This window comes from Telopea speciosissima, chromosome 6 (genome assembly GCF_018873765.1).
Source record: "Telopea speciosissima isolate NSW1024214 ecotype Mountain lineage chromosome 6, Tspe_v1, whole genome shotgun sequence".
In the NCBI taxonomy this organism is placed as follows: domain Eukaryota; kingdom Viridiplantae; phylum Streptophyta; class Magnoliopsida; order Proteales; family Proteaceae; genus Telopea; species Telopea speciosissima.
Genome location: NC_057921.1, coordinates 49,346,912 through 49,366,391, shown reverse-complemented (window position 1 = coordinate 49,366,391; position 19,480 = coordinate 49,346,912). Strand labels below are relative to the sequence as shown.

General features: G+C 39.7%; 1 protein-coding gene across 3 annotated transcripts in view; it reads right to left on the bottom strand.

Moving 5' to 3' along the window:
* Positions 1 to 2,192: 2,192 nt before the first annotated feature.
* The window catches only part of LOC122664467 (auxin response factor 12-like), a 31,797-nt gene continuing 14,509 nt past the window's right edge, over positions 2,193 to 19,480 (bottom strand). Inside the window, exons 11-15 of one of the 3 annotated variants that reach the window (XM_043860290.1) lie at positions 18,073 to 18,220; positions 5,230 to 6,227; positions 4,961 to 5,151; positions 3,501 to 3,691; positions 2,193 to 2,410 (exon numbers count right to left, since the gene is read on the bottom strand). In XM_043860290.1, the coding sequence (XP_043716225.1) occupies positions 3,532 to 3,691; positions 4,961 to 5,151; positions 5,230 to 6,227; positions 18,073 to 18,220 (1,497 nt within the window). In that variant the 3' untranslated portion in view covers positions 2,193 to 2,410; positions 3,501 to 3,531. Of the gene's footprint in view, positions 2,411 to 2,497; positions 2,613 to 3,485; positions 3,692 to 4,960; positions 5,162 to 5,229; positions 6,228 to 18,072; positions 18,221 to 19,480 lie in introns of those variants that run through there. The other 2 variants (XM_043860291.1, XM_043860292.1) reach the window with 2 other exon arrangements.

Genomic DNA, 19,480 nt, shown 5'->3' with positions numbered 1-19,480 from the left:
TTAGCCTACTAGGGGTAGTTGGGTAATTAGAGGATAAATAGTTGTTATAAATTAGGGAATGGGGGTCATGTAGAGGTATCCAAGAATTAATCAAAATCTCTTTTCTTATCTTTGTTCTAGGAGGTCACCAACCTCGAAGTGGTATTTTTCCCTTTTCTGTTATTGGGTTCATAACATTGGTGCTTTCATTGAGAGAAATCGGCAACCAACCATGGCCAACAAACTCCGCCTCATTCCATCGTTCACCCTTGCTCAAGAATTGAAGAACATTCTGGCCTTGTTGCTTGATTGCAAGAAGAACTGCTTCAAGATGCAAAACAACATAGCAGATCTGCGTCTTAGTTCTACGGCAATCCATGAGCAATCAAAGAAACTTCAACGTCTGGTACAGGAATCAATCGATGAAGAAAATTCCAACGTCATGGCAGACCCTGAATCTGTGGAGCAAGAAGACGATTCCAGTGCAGCGAATGCAATTGCATCAGAGATAGTGGCTTCAGAGATTGTTGCATCAGTGCCTTCGAGGCTCCAACAAAAGGTCGATGAGCAGCCAGATTTGGTGGTTCCGATGCCGGTGATAGCCGAAGTACTCTCTGATTTCACCTCTTTTGCAGGATACGATGCCGTGTTGTTGAAGAATCCCAATAGCGTTCCGTTGCAGTTCGATCGTGTGGAGACTCTGATTTATTCCAAGCTAGAAACACCACCGTCTTCTCTTCCATGTCTCCACTCACTCCTCAACATCTTCACCCAATCTGAGCGTAAGACTCCCTCCCTTGTTTGTATCCCTCTCTTCCCTTTTCTGATTTGGAGGTCATGGGATTCCGACGGTCAAGACCCCAATCCACCGATTAGGGCCAGTATGGTGTTCGATCGAGGAAAAATGGAAGTCAGGGCAACGACGAAGGTGACACGCATTTGTCGACGACAAAGCACAACTATCACACTGGTGATCCAATTACCCAACTATAACAACTATTTATCCTCTAATTACCCAACTACCCCTAGTAGGCTAATCCAATACAGATTACCCATCTACCCCTAACAGATTAACCCAATACTATAACCCATCTATCTATGATCATAACAAGGGGTCACGCTCCCAAACATAGAACATATTCCGATATTCAAGTTAATTTTTTTTTGAGTGAATGGTAAATATATTATAAGAAATATAGAAGAATGAACAATTGAAGATGGCAACCAAGAGGAAATCCTCTAATTAAAGAGACAACGGGAAACAAAGCAAAAGATAATACACCTAGAGTATTGAGAGGGGAGGGGGGGGAAATAAAGATTTCAAGAATAGATCATATGCCTATTTCTAGCAATGTCAAGACAAATCAAACAAATTATAAGAATTTTATCCTGAGGATGACCACCTTCTTTTTTTTCCATTCCCAACAGGTATGATGGATGACCGCATTAGATGCCAACTTGCCTAGGGAGTTGGATCAAGACTTGCCATTAAATGTTTTTTGAACCCACCTCCATTCTCTATCACCTCCATTCTCAATCAAAAAGAAAGATAACCGTACGAAAAAGCCAACACTTGCTAAGAATATATTTTTACATAGACTTGGAAAAGAGAAAAAAAAAGCAATTAATCAACATTTTCGAGGCAACAATTTGAATTGACATGTTTCTCTAAAGAACAATAACAACAAAAAAACTCGGCCTTTTCCCAACTGAATGGGATCGACTACATGGATCCGTGCAAAGGAAAAACTGAGATCTACATAAATAAAATTAAAGTTAGACAAATAATATACCCTCTGAAAGGGTATTGATAGTTTCGATCCCATTCAATACCTAACCCATCCCATCTGATACCCACCCCGTATTTCGATACTGGTATCATTGAAAATCCCATCCTAGAACCGTCCTATCCCATTTATTATTTGGTATCAAAATTAGATCCCAATATCGTCCCGTTTATTAATGGTATGGTCCAGTACCAGGTTTTAGCGGGACAATTATGATCCCACATTGACACCCTTAAGTAAGAAAGGGGGTAAGAAGACCACAGTGAAAGCATCAGCGCGGGATTTATAATTATTAGAACGTGATTTTCCAGAATCACACAGAAGGTTGTGAATTGAATAACTACCCTTGTATTGTAGCGCACAGTGGTGTTCCTCTTATATTATCTAAAAAATGAAATTCAGCAGATTTAGAAACATTACTATAACTTCTAAGTTTTCAGACTGATGAATTAATGCAATACAAACAAATAGGTGGAGAATTTAAAGGCACCGCAGGTTTATGTAAACCCTGCATATGTTGTGCATATTTATATCACATAAGAAATCACAACAGCTGTTCAAAGAGTTCGTAATCTCAAACTTCACCTTATACAACTATTATTACTGCTCCATCGTGGAAATGCTACCTTTTTCTCCTGGAAAATCTGCACCAATTTGAAGTAAATTCAATTCAAAAGCAAATTACATTGGTAATAAAGCCATCAAGAAGGTTAGTCTAACCACACAGTTACTCTATTCTCATATCAAGGGCTAATAAAGCCATTAAGAAATTTAAGTTTTCTTTCCTGAATGAATAAGGTAAGTCTAACCATACACCCAAAGGGATTTCATTAGTCTGAAATACCAGCTGGACTACTGAACCCCTCAAATTAATGAAGTTTTTACCTAGTAGAAACACCAAAACAATTAAGCAGAAGCCAATTACATAAGATGGAAAGTTTTATTTGTTATGGATAGAGCTCAGCTCTAACAGTGACAGACAATTATTTGAGCAACTTGGACATAGATCATGGCAGTGACAGACACTTGTTAATGTAGACATATGGATAGATAAATGAATGTAAACTCAAGTTAATTATAGCCAATGCTATCCTGACACATGTTTTGGATGCTAGGTGTCCCAACCAGGAAAAATTATGAAGCATTTGGAGGGAGTGGGTGGGGGGGGGGGGTGGTTGACTCCAATCATTCTTATTAATCTTCTCAAGTTATCTGACACTTGAGCAATTAAGCAAGGCCTCTGAATAAAATCTGAAGATCAATCACATTCTGATGCAGTGAATCTTTCCTTCTTTCTATTTGTTCTAGTAGCTAATTAGTAAGTCGGTATTCATCCGTGAATCCGAACTTGGAACTTTTTGTTTGAGTCCCAGATCCCTATTAATGTATAAGAGAAATCAACAGAAGACTTTGCAGCCCAGTACACTACTCTATGGATCACATTTAACCAGAAGCCCAGAGTCGTGATTGGCCAGAGGCATTCTATTTTCTTTTTTGGTTGAATTTTCTAGCATACTCTTTGTACTTACGCTTTACTTAGTTTAAATTTTATGTTTTACTAAAGAGCCCAAAAGCTTGGACTAAAGTATCAGCTTGATATGCAGACAAGGAGAATCATGTAATTTCTAACAGAAGAAAAGTATCATGAGCCATATACTTTCAAGTCACAAAAGATTAAAAGCAAACCACAAGAAAATCATCAGCACAAGGGCCAAATGATGTGTTAGGTCATACCATCTTGTCTCATTTTCAGTAGCCACAACAGCTACCAGGAAAGGTCAGATGCTATGTTTCGACCATCACACCCACCATTGCTTAGCCTTTGACCACCATTCGAGCTTATGGCCTCAGCCCCTTGTTTCCCTAGTTTCTTCACATCCTCGGGTGAAAGGATCTTGATATACCACACATTATTTACAAATGCCCTGCACATATAGCCATACATTCCATCAGCTGACAGACACAGGTACAAATTCTACATTTAGACCCATCACTATTTACAAAATCATCTAAGAGCAATAATTACTACTTCCGGTCTGTATCACATTACAGATGCTTCAATCATTGAAGCCATCTCCATTAGAGATGCAGTGAGGGAGGGTGTCACAAGAAGGCTTTGTAGGAAGAAAGCTACATGTTACACAAATGCAAAGTTTGGATCTTTTCAATGACGATGATCGATGCAATAAGCCTTGGAAGATTATGGATATGGTTTTAGAATTAAAAATGGCTTGTTAAATTTTGGAGAATTCACATTATCATACTTTCCATGAACCTATAACAGGAATGCTCATGCATTAACCAAGTGGGGTAAAGATAATGTGTGCTAGAGTATTTAGGTCATCATGTAGAGATTTATTTATTTATTCATTTATTTCTTGGTTTGACTCGTCCTGTAGGGAGGATTATCTACTTCTATCTGGTATGCGTGTGCAAACAACAGTCGAACTTTTTGAGACCATCTATAATGATGCCTGTATTCTTTGTCTTTGGTGTTAATAAATTTCCCTTCATAAAAAAAAATTATAAAATGAGTTCATTCTTATTAGGAAAAAGGTTTTCTGCATGGCCGTGTACACAGTGGTCACTTCAACAATTGGATGGGAGAGAGAGGATTGTGTAACAACATTTCTGCCCCCCCCCCCACCACCCCGCACCCCGGAATGAAGCACCCAATGCATCGACCTTGTATGTAAACGGCGCATGCAAAAAAACTGGATCCTCTTAATATAAAAGAACAGTTGATGAGCATAAACCCAAAAAAAAAAAATCACCAAAAAGGCTAAAGAAAATTGTGTGTGCTGTTTCAGCTCCATTTGTTTCGACATAAGATTCCCAGATGTAAAATGGTCTGAAGAGTTGGCCCCACAGTAAAGTTGATCTCCTTTCATTTTGCTTCTGATGAAACAAACTCTAAACTTAGGTATATTACATTCTCTATTAACTTCAGACCATCTTACATTGAAATAAACATATTATTTAGAATCTATATTTCAAGGGAAAAGGGTGGGCACGCCGCCAGGATGCCCACCCTGTGTTTGTCTGTCCCTCCCTCCCATGGAAAGGACTACCCTGCCCCTCCCATCCCACTCCACCCATTGGTCAAGGCCGCCCGCATACCTGGAGCGGGTGGCGTGCCCAACCTTTGCCCATATTTCAAAAAGGTCTTCAGGTAACTTTTACACAGTACTTACTCCCAAGGGTCGTCTCCAAGGAGAAGGATATCATTCTCCCTGTCAACGAATACAAGCTGCCAGCTTGATCTTAAAGGGTCATCCCGTAGCCCCTCAATACCGAACATCTGACCAAGCTCCTCTCTCAGCTCATGGTAGCTGTTGAAGCGGGTGATGTCCAGTGACCTCCCAACTGATCCTGATTTGTAGACCTGCACAAATCTCAAACAGCATCATCAAACCAATTGCTTTACAATGGAGTCTCAAATGAGAACCAACTTCCTGCTCACCTTCACAAACGTTTTGGTTTGTGGATCAACTTGCCCCGCACTATGCAGCAAATCAGAAGAATCATCCATGCAACCATACAAAGGACTATGAAGGCCAGAAGCTCCAAAAGGAATGGAGGACACATCAGCATCAATTGAAGAGGTACCTAGATTGGGCACTGAATTGGGAAGCAGGAGCTCTGATGAATCAATGTTAACACCAAATAAAGTATGGGTCTGTGCATCTGCACTACAACTGTCAGCCTCCACAGAGCCATCTTTGCCAGTAAATTGTGGGACAGATGCAGAGTTACCAAAAGCATTGGCTTGTGAAAAGGCAAGTTTTGGTACCCAGGACTGCTGTTGTTGCTGCTCACTCAGCATGGACTGACCAATTCTTGGGAAATTCAGGATATTGCCACTCCCATCAGGACAAAGTGAACCCAACATACCCTGCATACATGAAGGGTTTATTGCAGCTGAGAAGGTTATGTTTGAATCTGTAAAATCTGGTTTCTGGCATAAAGGAGCAGATAAAGTTTGCTGCTGCTGGAGATGATCATTTGTAATCTGAAAAGCTTCCTGATATGTTTGTTGCTGCTGCTTCTGCTGATCATTTAGTGGCAGAAACAGTTGTGGCTGCAAAAGATGTCGAGGCTGGTTATCAGCTAAATTTTGGGCTTGGGAATGCACAATCTGCTGAGAAAGTGATTGTTGTATCATTTGCTGCTGCAACAGTTGATTAGGTCCACATGACTGTTGCTGGTATTGGAAAGGTAAAGGCTGCTGAAATTGCATATATTGCTGTTTCAGAGGCTCGCCACTTCTTATTTCCTGCAAGGCTGCCGCTGCGAGGGCCTGGTATTGTTGATCATGTTCATTTCCCAGCAATGGCAGATCAAGCCTCCGCTGCATCCAGGAGCCCACCCCAAATCCCTGAAAATTCAAGGATTGAAGACTTCGCTCTCCATTATCCCCTCTCAGCCACATGAAGGCATTCGCTGCATCATCTTTACCATCTGAAACAGAACAGTAATAAAACAACAACAATAATAAAAACAAGCCTGATATTTGCATTGAAAAACAACATATCGGTGGTGAAGGATTAACAATTGCAGTAACTTTCTTGGCCATTGAGACAGATCTATCCCCACTGATGAGGAATCATTTACAATTCAATCTATCCTATCTACTGATCACCTATATGGAAAAAAACGTTGTTTGTTATTGGTAATGAAAAGTCTCAGGGTAGTACCTAAGACCATTTTAAGCAAGAAAATTGGGTTTCATCTCCTCTAAAATTGCATAGGGATTGGTGGAATCTATTTGACTAATGATGTATCTGAGGTAGATAGGAACTCTTAAGGTTCTAAATTCAAATTTAAGTATGCTGGCTTAAATGTGACAAGTAGAACTGTTAGTAAACAGTTGCTGTATGACAATCAGCTATGGTTTCAATTGTTAAAAGCAGCACAACAATCAAATGAGGGGGAGGGGGGAGAAAACACATCAGAAAAGATAGCAAACCCTAATTGAACCTAGGGAATGATTTTCTTAACTCAGTTTCCAACTGTACTTATTTCATATTTTCAGTTCATTACAGAGTTCACAAAATATCAAATAAAGGAAAGAAAAAAAAAATAAAAAAAGAGCTACCCAGTGCACGAGGCTCCCGCTACTGCAGGGTTTGGGAGGGGCAAATGTACGCAGCCTTACCCCCTACTTCGCAAGAGGGGCTGTTTCCAAGTTTTGAACCTGCAACCAACAGGTTGCAATAGCACAACTTAACCATCGTGCCAAGGCTCACCCATTAAAGAAAACAAAATAAGATAGGAATTTTTTCTGACAACTTTCATAATTAACAAGGAAAGAGGCTGTTTCTAAGTTTTGAACCTGCAACCAACAGGTTGCAATAGCACAACTTAACCATTGCACCAAGGCTCGTGCAGTAAAGAAAACAAAATACGAGAGGATTTTTTTTTCTGACAATTTTTCATAAACAACAAGGAACTCTTTCAGTAATATGTCTAAAGTTCTTAAAATCGAAAACTTCTAAACCCTAACTTAAGTTTGCATGGAACATAACCCTCCTACCAACCTAGCCAAATAGACATTTGAATTGCAACCACTAAAAGAAAAACAATTTTGAAAAGAAAATAACAAAGCCCAAGTAACTAAAAGAAAACTGCATTGATTTTTCAACAGTAGACAAGTATGACAGCCTCAAATTGATCCTTCCACATCATAAATTCAATGTGTTGGAGATTTGTTAGTGGAGGTGATATCATGGGCCGGCCAAAATTGGTGGAGAGGTGGAGGTTATGGAGCTATGTTATGGACCTGAACTAGAATCCAGAAGGTAAGAGTAGAAGTACGAGAGGGTAGCTCTTAGCAATAGTCAAGAGCTGCAAAAATCAGTAACTTGATTTTAGTCTTTAACAGAGACCGAAATAAATAAATAACTAACAAGCATCATATATTTCAAAGTAGATTTGGCTTGCACTACATATGTTGGTCCAAGTTTCAAGTCTCCTCTCTAGCGTAGTTTAACTCTGAATTCTTTAAGACACACAGCTAGTTAAATTGGTCAGTCCAGAGAGATTTGTACTCTAGACCTGGGCTTGAAACCTTCATCTACTAAACATTAAACATCAACCAACTACCCAAAAAATAAATAAAATAATAATTCAAGCTTCACCTCCGTAATTCAATTAAAAAATAATGAAAAACCTACAATCATTGGACATTCCCAAGCTTATATTGGGTTACTATGTTTGAATCACAAGAAAATTATCCACTTTCTAGTTCCAAATTGCATTGGGACTTGAGAAAACAGAATTCAGAAAGTAACTAAACCAAATGATGTCATTCAAACAAAATCTAGGACTACGTATCAAATGTTGAGGCTATGATTCAGATTTCCTAAACCAAAATAAGAAAAGCAAATTGGAAAGTAACCTTGAACAGGTATACACCCAACTCAAACCTATTAAAAAACATTTTAAAAAAAAACACCCAACCTCCTAGAGAGTTCTAGTTAAACATACCCCTCATCAACAAAAGCTCCCTAACAACCGAAAATTTCAAATGGCTGATACCCCAGTTTCTGGAGAACTTAGTGTCTATTTGATATAGAACCATCCCGTCTCAATCAGCTGCATGGTGTATAACATATAAAATGACTCGAAATTTCAACCCATACGGATCCCACAGCGGCTCCAGCCCAGTCAAAATTTTCACACATGTTCAGCCATATCTTTTCAACTGGCTGAACGAAATAAGAACCTCCATTGGACGGGCACGCTCATGACCTGCCTCAGATTACCAATTAAATCAAAAGCAAAGTTGGCAATTGCTTGGGGTTTTGAAATGCTCAAAGTATGGCAGATCTTGTAGTCAAAACCATGCCCTTTACTAAATATTTCTCAACCCAAACCTGCCCCAAGTTACCATGCATGGACTCGTCAATTTATTAGGCAAGCACACCCCTAACCTGATAACATACCCGCATCCATTAGAGGTTGGCTGGGGGCAATGGAACGGTTTAAACCATAATTAACGAATGCCAAACCTAAGTGTAAGCCCCATACTAATTTGACAAAATAGCAGAAGTATGAGTTTTACAAGGCAAGATGATAAGCAATGAGGCTAGCAAATCTGCCCTTAACCCAATACAACTAAGATAAAAACCCAACAACTAGGTTTGCAATATGCTGGCTACAAATCCAATTAAAGTGCGTACCCAGTGCAAAAGGTTCTCGCCACTATAGGGTCTGGGGAAGGTCATAATGTACGCAGCCTTACCCCTACTTTGCGGAGAGGCTGTTTCTAGAGACTCGAACCTGTGACCACTTGGTCACAGTGGAGCAACCTTACCGTTGCACCAAGGTCCACCCTCTACAAATCCAATTAAAATGGAGTAAAAAAGTTGGCATATCCATTCTAGAGGGTCCTTATCTAATGCTTCACCCATAGTCATCATATTATCCCTTGTAATACATGAACAATAGCAGCATTGATCACATTTTAAACAGAAATTTTTTTCTCATAAGCGTTTAATACATCCCATGTTGAATAGTAAACAAGCAAAAAACCTTTCCTTAGCCTAATGTCACGGACTTAGACCTCTCTAAGCAACCGCGCCGGCACTTAGCACTCACGCTAGCACTAAGTCAGCCATTCCACAACTCTAGCAAAGGACTTAGGAAGAGAACTTAGAGAACACAAGAGAGTATGAGAGAGTTTGAGTGAATGGAACTTGTATTGCACTAGGAATTTTGAGTACAAAGCTTGAATGCTTGCTTGCTTGGTTGTTGGGTGGTGCCTTGGCCAAATGAGGCCACCTCTATTTATAGGCAACCAAGAACCCAAAGAATGCCTAAGATATTTACAAGTGTCAACTATCCAATGGTTAAGAAATTTCTAATCTAAGGGACTAGAACATTCCCACCTCCTTTGTGGAGAATTCTGGTTACTTGGAGATCTCTAGAAGTCTCCTCACTTCCTTAACTATATACAAGGTTTCTAGAAGCTTCTCTAGAACCTTCCTTAACCTTCCATGCTTTTTGAGGTTCTAGAACATCTCTTCTTCAAGTGTAGAGAGTTCTAGGTCATGGACTTGGTTTAGCCCAATGTCCAAGTCCATGGGCTTGCAAGTTAGGGTCGTGGGCCTTTGTTGGGCGGGCTGTGACACTAAGCTCCATTCACTGCTACGTTCCTAGCTCCAGTTTGATCATGGGAAAGGAGGCAAATACTTCCCCATGTATGTAATATACCCATCATATATAAAGATTGAGCCATTTAAGAGTTAAGGGACATTCGTTTTTTTTTTTTTTTTTTTTTTTTGGGTTGAGTTTGAGACATGTATCAATGCCACCCCCAATAAAGTCAGGCATAACTATTTATGCAACAACAACAACAACAACATAGCCTTATCCGAACTAAATGGGGTCGGCTACATGGATTCTTGCTCTCCAATCAGCTCTATTCGAAGTCATACGTTGTAGAAGGCCTAGGCCATGAATGTCTTTCCTCACCATCTCTCCTAGGGTTATTTTAGGCCTGCCCCTGGCTCTTTTAGAGCTTTCAATCTGAATCAAATCACTTCTCCAAACTGGAGCATCCGCAAGCCTCCGTTGAACATGGCCAAGACACCTCAAACGACTTTTCCATAGCTTATCATGAATCGGAGCTACTCCCAACTCAGCTCTAATGTCGTCACTCCTTACTTTGCCTTTGCCACAAATCAATCTCAACATTCTCATTTTTGCTACACTTGGCTTTTCTATACGCATAATGCAGCATCTTAACTGCCCAACATTTCACACCACACATCATGGCCTGTAAAATTTTCCTTTAAGCTTTAAAGAAATGAGCCGATCACACAACACTCTGAACGCACCTCTCCACTTCAATCAACCTACTTTAATTCTCTAAGCAGCATCATCCTCTATATCACCTTTATTTATGATTGAGCCCAGATACCTAAAATAAACACTTTGTGGAATCTCCCTCTCATCAATATTTACCACCTCATTAATTGTACTAGTGTAACTAAAGTTACACACCATATACTCCGTTTTTGTTCTACTTATCTTAAAACCTTTTGATTCCAAGGTTGATCCCCATAGCTCCAACTAAGCGTTAATCCCTACTTTTGTCTTGTCCACCAACACAATATCATCAGCGAAAAGCATACACCAAGGAACCTCATCTTGGATGTCTCTAGTTAAATCATCCATGATAAGGGCTTAAGACTAATCCTTGATGTAACCCAATTGTAATTGGGAATTCACTACCTTGACCTTTGTAGAGAACCTAGGACCTGTAACCAGTAACCTTAGAGAGAGAAGAGAAGAGAGAAAAGAGAGAATGAGAGAATAATTGCTTGTATTAATTGATAGGTAAGCCCCTCTATTTATAATAGAGAGGAAAATTACAAGAGACTAAAATAGGTGATGTGGGACTAAAAGCCACATAGCCGACTTACACTTAATAACATAAAAACTACCCCAAAAAAACCAGAATACCCCCACGATATTCTGGAGTACATATTCCAACACTCCCCCTCAAACTGGATTATACAAATAATTAAAGAAAGAAGATCCAGCTTGGACTAAAGAAAAAAGAACTCCATAACAATGCTAACACTCCCCCTCAAGTTGGTGCATACATGGTACTAATGTTCAACTTGAATAAAATGGGAAAAAATAAGTTGTAGCAGAATCCAGCTTCAAAATGAATGCAGCTCCCAAATAAACCTTCAAGAACTTGAAAAAATAGATCTTCAAAACTTGGACAGACATGATCAGCAAACCAGGACTGGAATGGCTTCTAAAAAAGGCAACTTTCAACGATCTTCAATAGCTATCCAGTAATGAATCTCAGATTGTCATAGTGACATAGAATCTTGAAGTGAAATAACTAGAGCAGCAAGCAGGGAAAACAAACTGAATTAGATGAAGAATATAGATAAAGAAAACCAAAACCGACCTTGTAGGAAAGGGAGGAAACAATATGTATATCATACAGGAGCTCTAACATGGCGGACTATCCAAAGGGGGACACGGGTGGATAAATAATTTTTTAACACCTGCCCGTTCCCAGGGGGACTCGATACCGTGACCCCTGCCTGCTCTGATACCATGTAAAGAACCTAGGACCTGTAACCAGTAACCTTAGAGAGAGAAGAGAAGAGAGAAAGAGAGAATAAGAGAATAATTGCTTGTATTAATTGATAGGTAAGCCCCTCTATTTATAATAGAGGGGAAAGTTACAAGAGACTAAAATAGGCGATGTGGGACTAAAACCCACATAGCCGACTTACACTTAATAACATAAAAACTACCCCAAAAAGACCAGAATACCCCCACGGTATTCTGGAGTACATATTCCAACACTCCCCCTCAAGCTGGATTATACAAATAATTAAAGAAAGAAGATCCAGCTTGGACTAAAGAAAAAAGAACTCCATAACAATGCTAACAACCTCCAACTGTTCTTACGCTAGTCACCACATCTTCATACATATATTTAATTATGTCCACATATTTACTTGAAACCCTCTCTTCTCAAGAATATGCCAGATTAAATCTCTCGGGACCCTGTCAAGGGCTCGATGCTTTTTCTAGGTCAATAAATACCATATGGAGATCCTTCTTGCCCTCTCTAAACCTTTCCATGAGCTTCCTATGTAAGTAAATAGCTTCCATCGTAGATCTTCCTGGCATAAAATCAAATTGGTTCTTTAAAATAATAGTTTCTTTTTTCAAGTGGGTTCCTATAATCCTCTCCCATAACTTCATAGTATGTCTCATTAGTTTTATGCCTCTATAGTATTGTAGCTCTATAAATAATCTTTATTTTTGTAAATCGGGACCACAATGCTTTTCCTCCATTCATTTGGCATTTTTTTACCTCATAATCTTATTAAACAATTTGGTAACTCAAGATAAACCACAAATTCATAAGCTCTTCCATACCTCCATTGGGACCCCATCTAAGCCAGGTGCCTTGCCTACTTTCATCTTTCTTAAAGCATCTTTCACTTCAAACACCCTGATTTTGCATATATATTTACGACATGTGGTGTCTAGATGAGTAGTGCAGCCTTCTGGGGTACTATTACTCAAAAATCACTTCATTGGGTAGTCTGTAAAAGCACTTTCCATCCCTCCTTAATGTCCTCATCCCTTATTAGTACTCTATCAGCTTCACTTCTAATACATCTTATATGGTCGAAAGCTCTACTCTTCCTTTCTCTCATTCTAACTATCTTATAAATAGCTATTTTCCCCCTTTCTTCGTGCTCAGGTTATTATAAACGTCTTCATATTTTTTCGTCCTTGCTTTTCATAAATCATCTTAGCTTCATTTCTGGCAAATTTCAACATTTTTTTTTTATCCTCAATAGCCCTAGTCCTTTGCCATGTCTTAAAACTATCTTTCTTAATTTTAATAGCTGCTTGAACCTCATTATCCCACCATCAAGTCTCCCCAGGGGTATGTCGTTTTCCTTTCAATTCACCTAAGACCTCTTTAGCAACCTTTTTAATACATGTTGAAATCTCGTTCCACATCGCATTGGCGTCTCCCTCAAAGTCTCACTTTCCTTGTATGACCACTTTATCAATAAATGAATTCAAAGAGTCTCCTTTTAGGCTTCACCACCTTATCTTAGAGCAAATAGACTTCCCTATCTTACGATTCTGCATAATGAGACACAGATCCATCAATTTATGTTGAGTGGTTAGGCTATCCCCAGGTATAACCTTACATTCCTTACATCGATCAATCTAGTTGGCTGATATGATTCTCACTTTTGTATGCGACTAAATGCTCCTCTCTCTTTTCAAAGAAAGTGTTCACAATTATCATAAGCCACAGCAAAATCTAAAACTGAGATCCCCTCCTCATTCCTCTCTCCAAAACCATAACCTCCCTGTGCGCCATCATAGCCTCTACGATCTCTCCCCACATGTCCATTCAGATTACCCCCTATAATCACCTTTTCTTCTTGACTAAAACCTCACATTAATCCATGTGTTCCCAAAATTGTAACTTACAATCTTCATCCAAACCTCACATTAATCCATCCATGTGTTCCCAAAATCGTATCTTACTACCTTCATCCAATCCTACTTGTGGTGTGTAACCACTAATTATATTCATAACCTCTTTCTCCAACACAAGCTTGACGGATATAATCCTCTTCCAATCTTATAACATCCACCACATTTTTCTTTAGATCTTTATCAACTACTATGCCCACTCAATATCTATTATTTCGATCTCCCTTATAGTTGTCCAACTCCTTATTTTTTTGCCCTTCCATCTAGTCTTTTGTATACATGCAATATTGATCCTTCTTCTCTTCATCGCATCTATCAACTTTAGACTCTTGCCCATTAAGGTACCAATGTTCCAAGATGCTAATCTAATCCTATGCTTTTGGACTAAGTTCTTCACTCACACTTCTCCACAGAACGAGAAACCTTGTCTACTTGAAACCGCATCCGGGCTAAGACACGGCGCATCGCATATAGGGGACGCCCTTGCAAAAGGTCAATAGGACTTGAAACTTACGTAATAAAGATACACTCATATATAGGATCTTTGCAAAAGGTGATTGGCTGCATATATTACGGTATCAACTGCCTACTTGACGCACCAAGAAAATATTAATATAAATAAATATATACAATAAAATATTGTTAGAACAAACACCAACCAATACACGAACAAAAATGAAACAGAGCAAGATGACATGGAGATTTAACGTGGTTCACACACCAATATGGTGTGCTACGTCCATAGGCGAAGGCGAGCATGTTTCATTATGTAAATTGGAGAAAGTTACAATGGAGATCTCTCAAGAACACCCAAAATGGCGCTGCTTCACTCTCCCAGAAACCCTAAATCGAAAACTCCAAAATCTCACACACTTTACAACAAAGCAGATAAAGAATATAAATACTCATCCATCGGATCGGGTTAATCTATCGGCCCAAGCCCTCCGCTACCATCACAGATCTCAGAAAGAGATCCATTCGGGTTGCCATAAAAAATGTCGGAACGGGTCATTCTTCGAAACAGGTACAAGAATTCGAGACATACATAACAAATATAATAAGATGAGCAACCCCTAATACATTGGACAAACAAACTCAACACTTAAAAAGAGAGCCTAATTGTTGAAATTATTTATCCACCCGTGTCCCCCTTTGGATAGTCCGCCGTGTTAGAGCTCCTGTTTGATACGTATTGTTTCCTCCCTATCCTACAAGGTTGGCGGGTCGGCCTTTTAGAAGAAGTGGTTCCAACATAGTATCAGAGCAGGCAGGGGTCACGGTATCGAATCCCCCTGGGAGCGAGTAGGTGTTGAAATTATTTATCCACCCGTGTCCCCCTTTGGATAGTCCGCCGTGTTAGAGCTCCTGTTTGATATACATATTGTTTCCTCCTTTCCTACTTCTTTGTTTATCCACCTATGTCCACCTTTGGATAGTCTGTCGTGCTAGAGCTCCTGTTTGATATACATATTGTTTCCTCCCTTTCCTACAAGGTCGGCATTTTAGAAGAAGCGGTTACAACATGGTATCAGAGCAAGCAGGGGTCACGGTATCGAATCCCCCTGGGAGCGGGCAGGTGTTGAAATTATTTATCCACCCGTGTCCCCCTTTGGATAGTCCGTCGTGTTAGAGCTCCTGTTTGATATACATATTGTTTCCTCCCTTTGTTACAAGGTCGGCCTTTTAGAGGAAGCGGTTCCAACACTAACAATATGCATACTTGCTAGAAAACAAGAAAAGGAAGTCATACACCTCCAGCAATCCTATAGAAAGACAATATTTATGGGAGGGTTCTAATCAAGACATAATCAATAAGCCGGTCAGATTGAAGACAGAGAACTATTTGAAGAGAGAGAAACGAACATGCAACTTCAAAATGCATAACCTAAAGACATACAAAAGAAAAATTATGCTTTTTCATGTACAAATCAACGAGACAACCAAACAAGTTCAGTTAAGTGGACAATGCAAAGAACAGGAGGTCAAGCCACAAGTAATGAAACAACTAGATATAAGCAGAAAAACCGCTTACACAACAAAGCAAGAAAGTAATAAAAAGTATCAAATGGTTACCTCCTTACCGGAGGGTCTCAATCTAATTGAGCCAAAAGATCTTACCGTAGAAGAAGCTATGGTAACTGGAAGATCTCCACACGTCTGTTCTAATAGATTTTACTGCAGTGATGTAGCCGAACCCCGGAAAATAACGCCGCAAACAGCAGGTCTCAGACTGTGACTAGCTCGATTGAATCCCAGTCGAAATCTTGAAAACCCCTTTCTTAGGAGGGAAGAATTTGGCAGGAGTCTCTTACCTGAACTTCTTGAGGTGTTCAGGGATGGGGGAAGTTAGCATAGAGAGTCGGGGATGGGGAAAGTGAGCAAGAAAGATTCGGGGATAGGGAGCCACTTACCTGAACTGAGTGAGAGAGTTGGGGATGGGAAAGTAAGCGAGAGAGAGAGAGTAAGTGTTGGGGGCTGCGAGAGGGTCAAGGTAGGGAAGGTGAACGAGAGAGAGAGTTGGGAATGGGGATTATAGTGCGAGAAGTTAGGGGATGGGGAGTGCGAGAGTTGGGGATGTAGATTATTGCACAAGGTAGTTGGGGATGGGGATTACTGAGTGAGACAATTAGAGATGGGGAGTGCGAGAGAGTTGGGGGTGGTGATTTGCTTTACCTGAGCTGAGCGAGATAGTTAGAACACCAATATTGAACAAACCCTAAAACTTTAACACGGCGAACCCAATAGCTTGAAGGATGAGAGATTATTGAGTAATACAGTTGGGGATGGGGAGAGAGAGAGGGGGGGGGGAGCGCGAGAGGGTCGGGGTGGGGAGGTAAGAGAAAGAGAGTCAATGGAGAGGTCAGGCATAACTATTTATCAAATTCAAAATTTTTGCTAGAGAATTGCCCCTCCCCCACCAAGCATCTGACCAAATTGTCTAACATGCTTGAGCATCATTATTCTTTTGACAAGCAAACCAATCCTTAATAGTTATCTCTAAGTTTCAAAAGCAAATCACAACCATGGTTACCTACCTCAGATGGATGGAAAACAATTAATATGAGAAAACACCTAAAAAATCCAATCGTGCAAATGGAAAGCAAGAATCCTAAAAAGGTTGCTTCCCTCAAAAATGGAAAGGAGAAAAAGAAGCATGACGAAAGTAAAGAGGACACTCTCCGCAGACTTTAATCTCAATGGAAGGCTCACTTCCAACTTCAAGAGAAGTTTAGGACCAGAAATATTTTCAATAAAGATAATTACAATTTGAAGGCTGCAGCTTTCACAAGGCAAACTGGCATCTATGAACTAATATTATCAGGTTAATCTGGGTTTAATATAACATTGATCATTAACAGTCAATCATGGTTAAATCCTTTTGTTCTTTACCTCCGGGATGAAAGTTTATACAATTATCACAAGTCAACCTTATGTTACCATATATGTACCCTATGTAACTGACGCTCAATCCAGTTCTAAAACATAGCTTATAGGATGGAAGGCCTTCATTTTACATGCCACAAGGGGGAGGGGCACTTAATCATATACACAATTATGCATACACAAACACAAACATTAACTCAAAAAAACATTAATACATTAAATCATCCGAAATTTTTTTCCTAACTACACATCCTATTCATTCATGTTTTGATTAGGATACTTTCCAATTTTTATGAATTGTTAAATGATCAATAGAGTCCAAAACTTAACTAAACCTCTATTTCAACCATAGTTGTCACTCCGTCTAGGCGTTGGAGGGGGCCTGAATGCAAGACGATACCAACAAGGCGACCAAGGCAACTCTAGTTGTTAAGGCACAGTTGAGGAGTCAAGCCGATACGAAGCTGATCTACGACCACCCTAGGGGCGAAAGCGAGCCTTTGGCTCGCCTCCTGGATGCCAAGGCAACGCCTTGACAACCATGATTTCAACTCTTTTTTTTTATTTTTTGTTGGGGTGAAAGTACAAGATTCAAACTTTACGCTAAAGCCTCACATAATTGCACAAAAACTAATCCAAAACACTGGTACCACAGATTTTTTCTGCATCAACAAAAGACAGCAAAAAGGGGCCAATGCTTAGCAATGGTAAAAGGTTTACACTGCCAGGGTCAATGCCTGGGTTTGAGTCTTGAGGGCGGCCATTTTGGAAAAAATGCCAATGGTTAGGACCGACTCCAAACTCAACCCCCCCCCCCTTCTCCAAGGACCCCACATAGGCAGCAATGGATAATGGCTCTTTTAGAGAAAGATAGCAAAAAGTAAATATAAAGGTTATAACAAACACATACCATGCAAAGAAGAAATTCCAGGATGCCAAGGTTGTTTAAGCCTTAGCGGGAACAATGATGGATACATTGGAAATGTGGTTAAAGGCTCAATCTCCCACAAAGAAACTCTTGGCTGTCTGTCACCAGCAGTCGATTCATCCCAACCAACCTACACATTTAAAAGTTAGAAGTGAATTATGACCACTACTATTAAATTTTTAACTAAAGCACAAATTTTAAACATGAAAATAAAATTCTCAGCTCACACAGATCCCTATAAGATACCTCAATAGCCCTTCATTTGTGACTCACAGCAGGACTATTCAATTTGAACATTGTCCAACTTGACACAATACAGCTCATTAAGGATTGATAGAGAGATGCAACCATGATTTATCCATTGTAGCGGAGTGGAATGAATTAGGTGAACAAAATAGTGGATAGCAATAATATGACCATGGGCAAGTGGGCAACTATTGACTTCTGCAGTCATAGGAAAGAAAACTGGGAGATGAGATTACTCCAAAGAATATTTTGCATTTGTCTGATCTGCAACAGCCTGGTTTTAATATCTACCCTCTACTAGAAATGGTTTCAAAATGATTCTTAAGTCCCACAAATACTCCTTTTCTCTTTACAGGAAATTCTCACAAACTGTCAGAACAGGAAGCTTCAAGGATTTAGGTATTGGGATCAGATCGGCTAAGGCTGATACCAATACAGATAGAGATACAGATACCGATACCAGATCGGTGGTACAAAAACCAGGGAGGGCAAAATTGTTTAAAAAAACCAAACATATCAGATTCTTTCGGGGGGCAAAAGCGTCTGATCCTGCCTGAACTAAATCCTTCGGCAGTTGGCCGACTGACTACCCAGCCTTGATAGTCTGTACTCTGTATCCTCCAAGGACCAACGTCCATTGAAAACAAATGAGTGGTAAATGAGTAGACAATTCTGATCATTTAAACTTTATCTTTAGACCGCTGGAATGTGGGATGGTTAACAATGTTCGTAACTTCAAAAGAATTTATCAAATTATGGAAAAATGCTTCCAACACCAATGATGTATGGCAATGGGTAGGGTTGGGAAATGGCCTTGCCCTTACCCATAAGGCATGTAGGGGATCTTTAACCTTACCCCTATAGGATAACTTATGGATTTACAATTGCCCTAAGCCAAGGGCAAAAATTCCATTACCCGGTTGATAAACAGGTAAGTCAGATAAAGCATATCAATGGTATTTCAGCCTGTATTTTCTGATTTAAATTCAAAATTTTAAACTGGACCTTTGGTAATTGGACTTTGGATGGACCTTGAGCTACATGCTTATCAATAGGATATGGCTATTTGGAATGGAATAGGCTGGAGCCACTGGGCCATAGGGATTGTTAATACATACATATGACGATATGAAACAAGTCACAT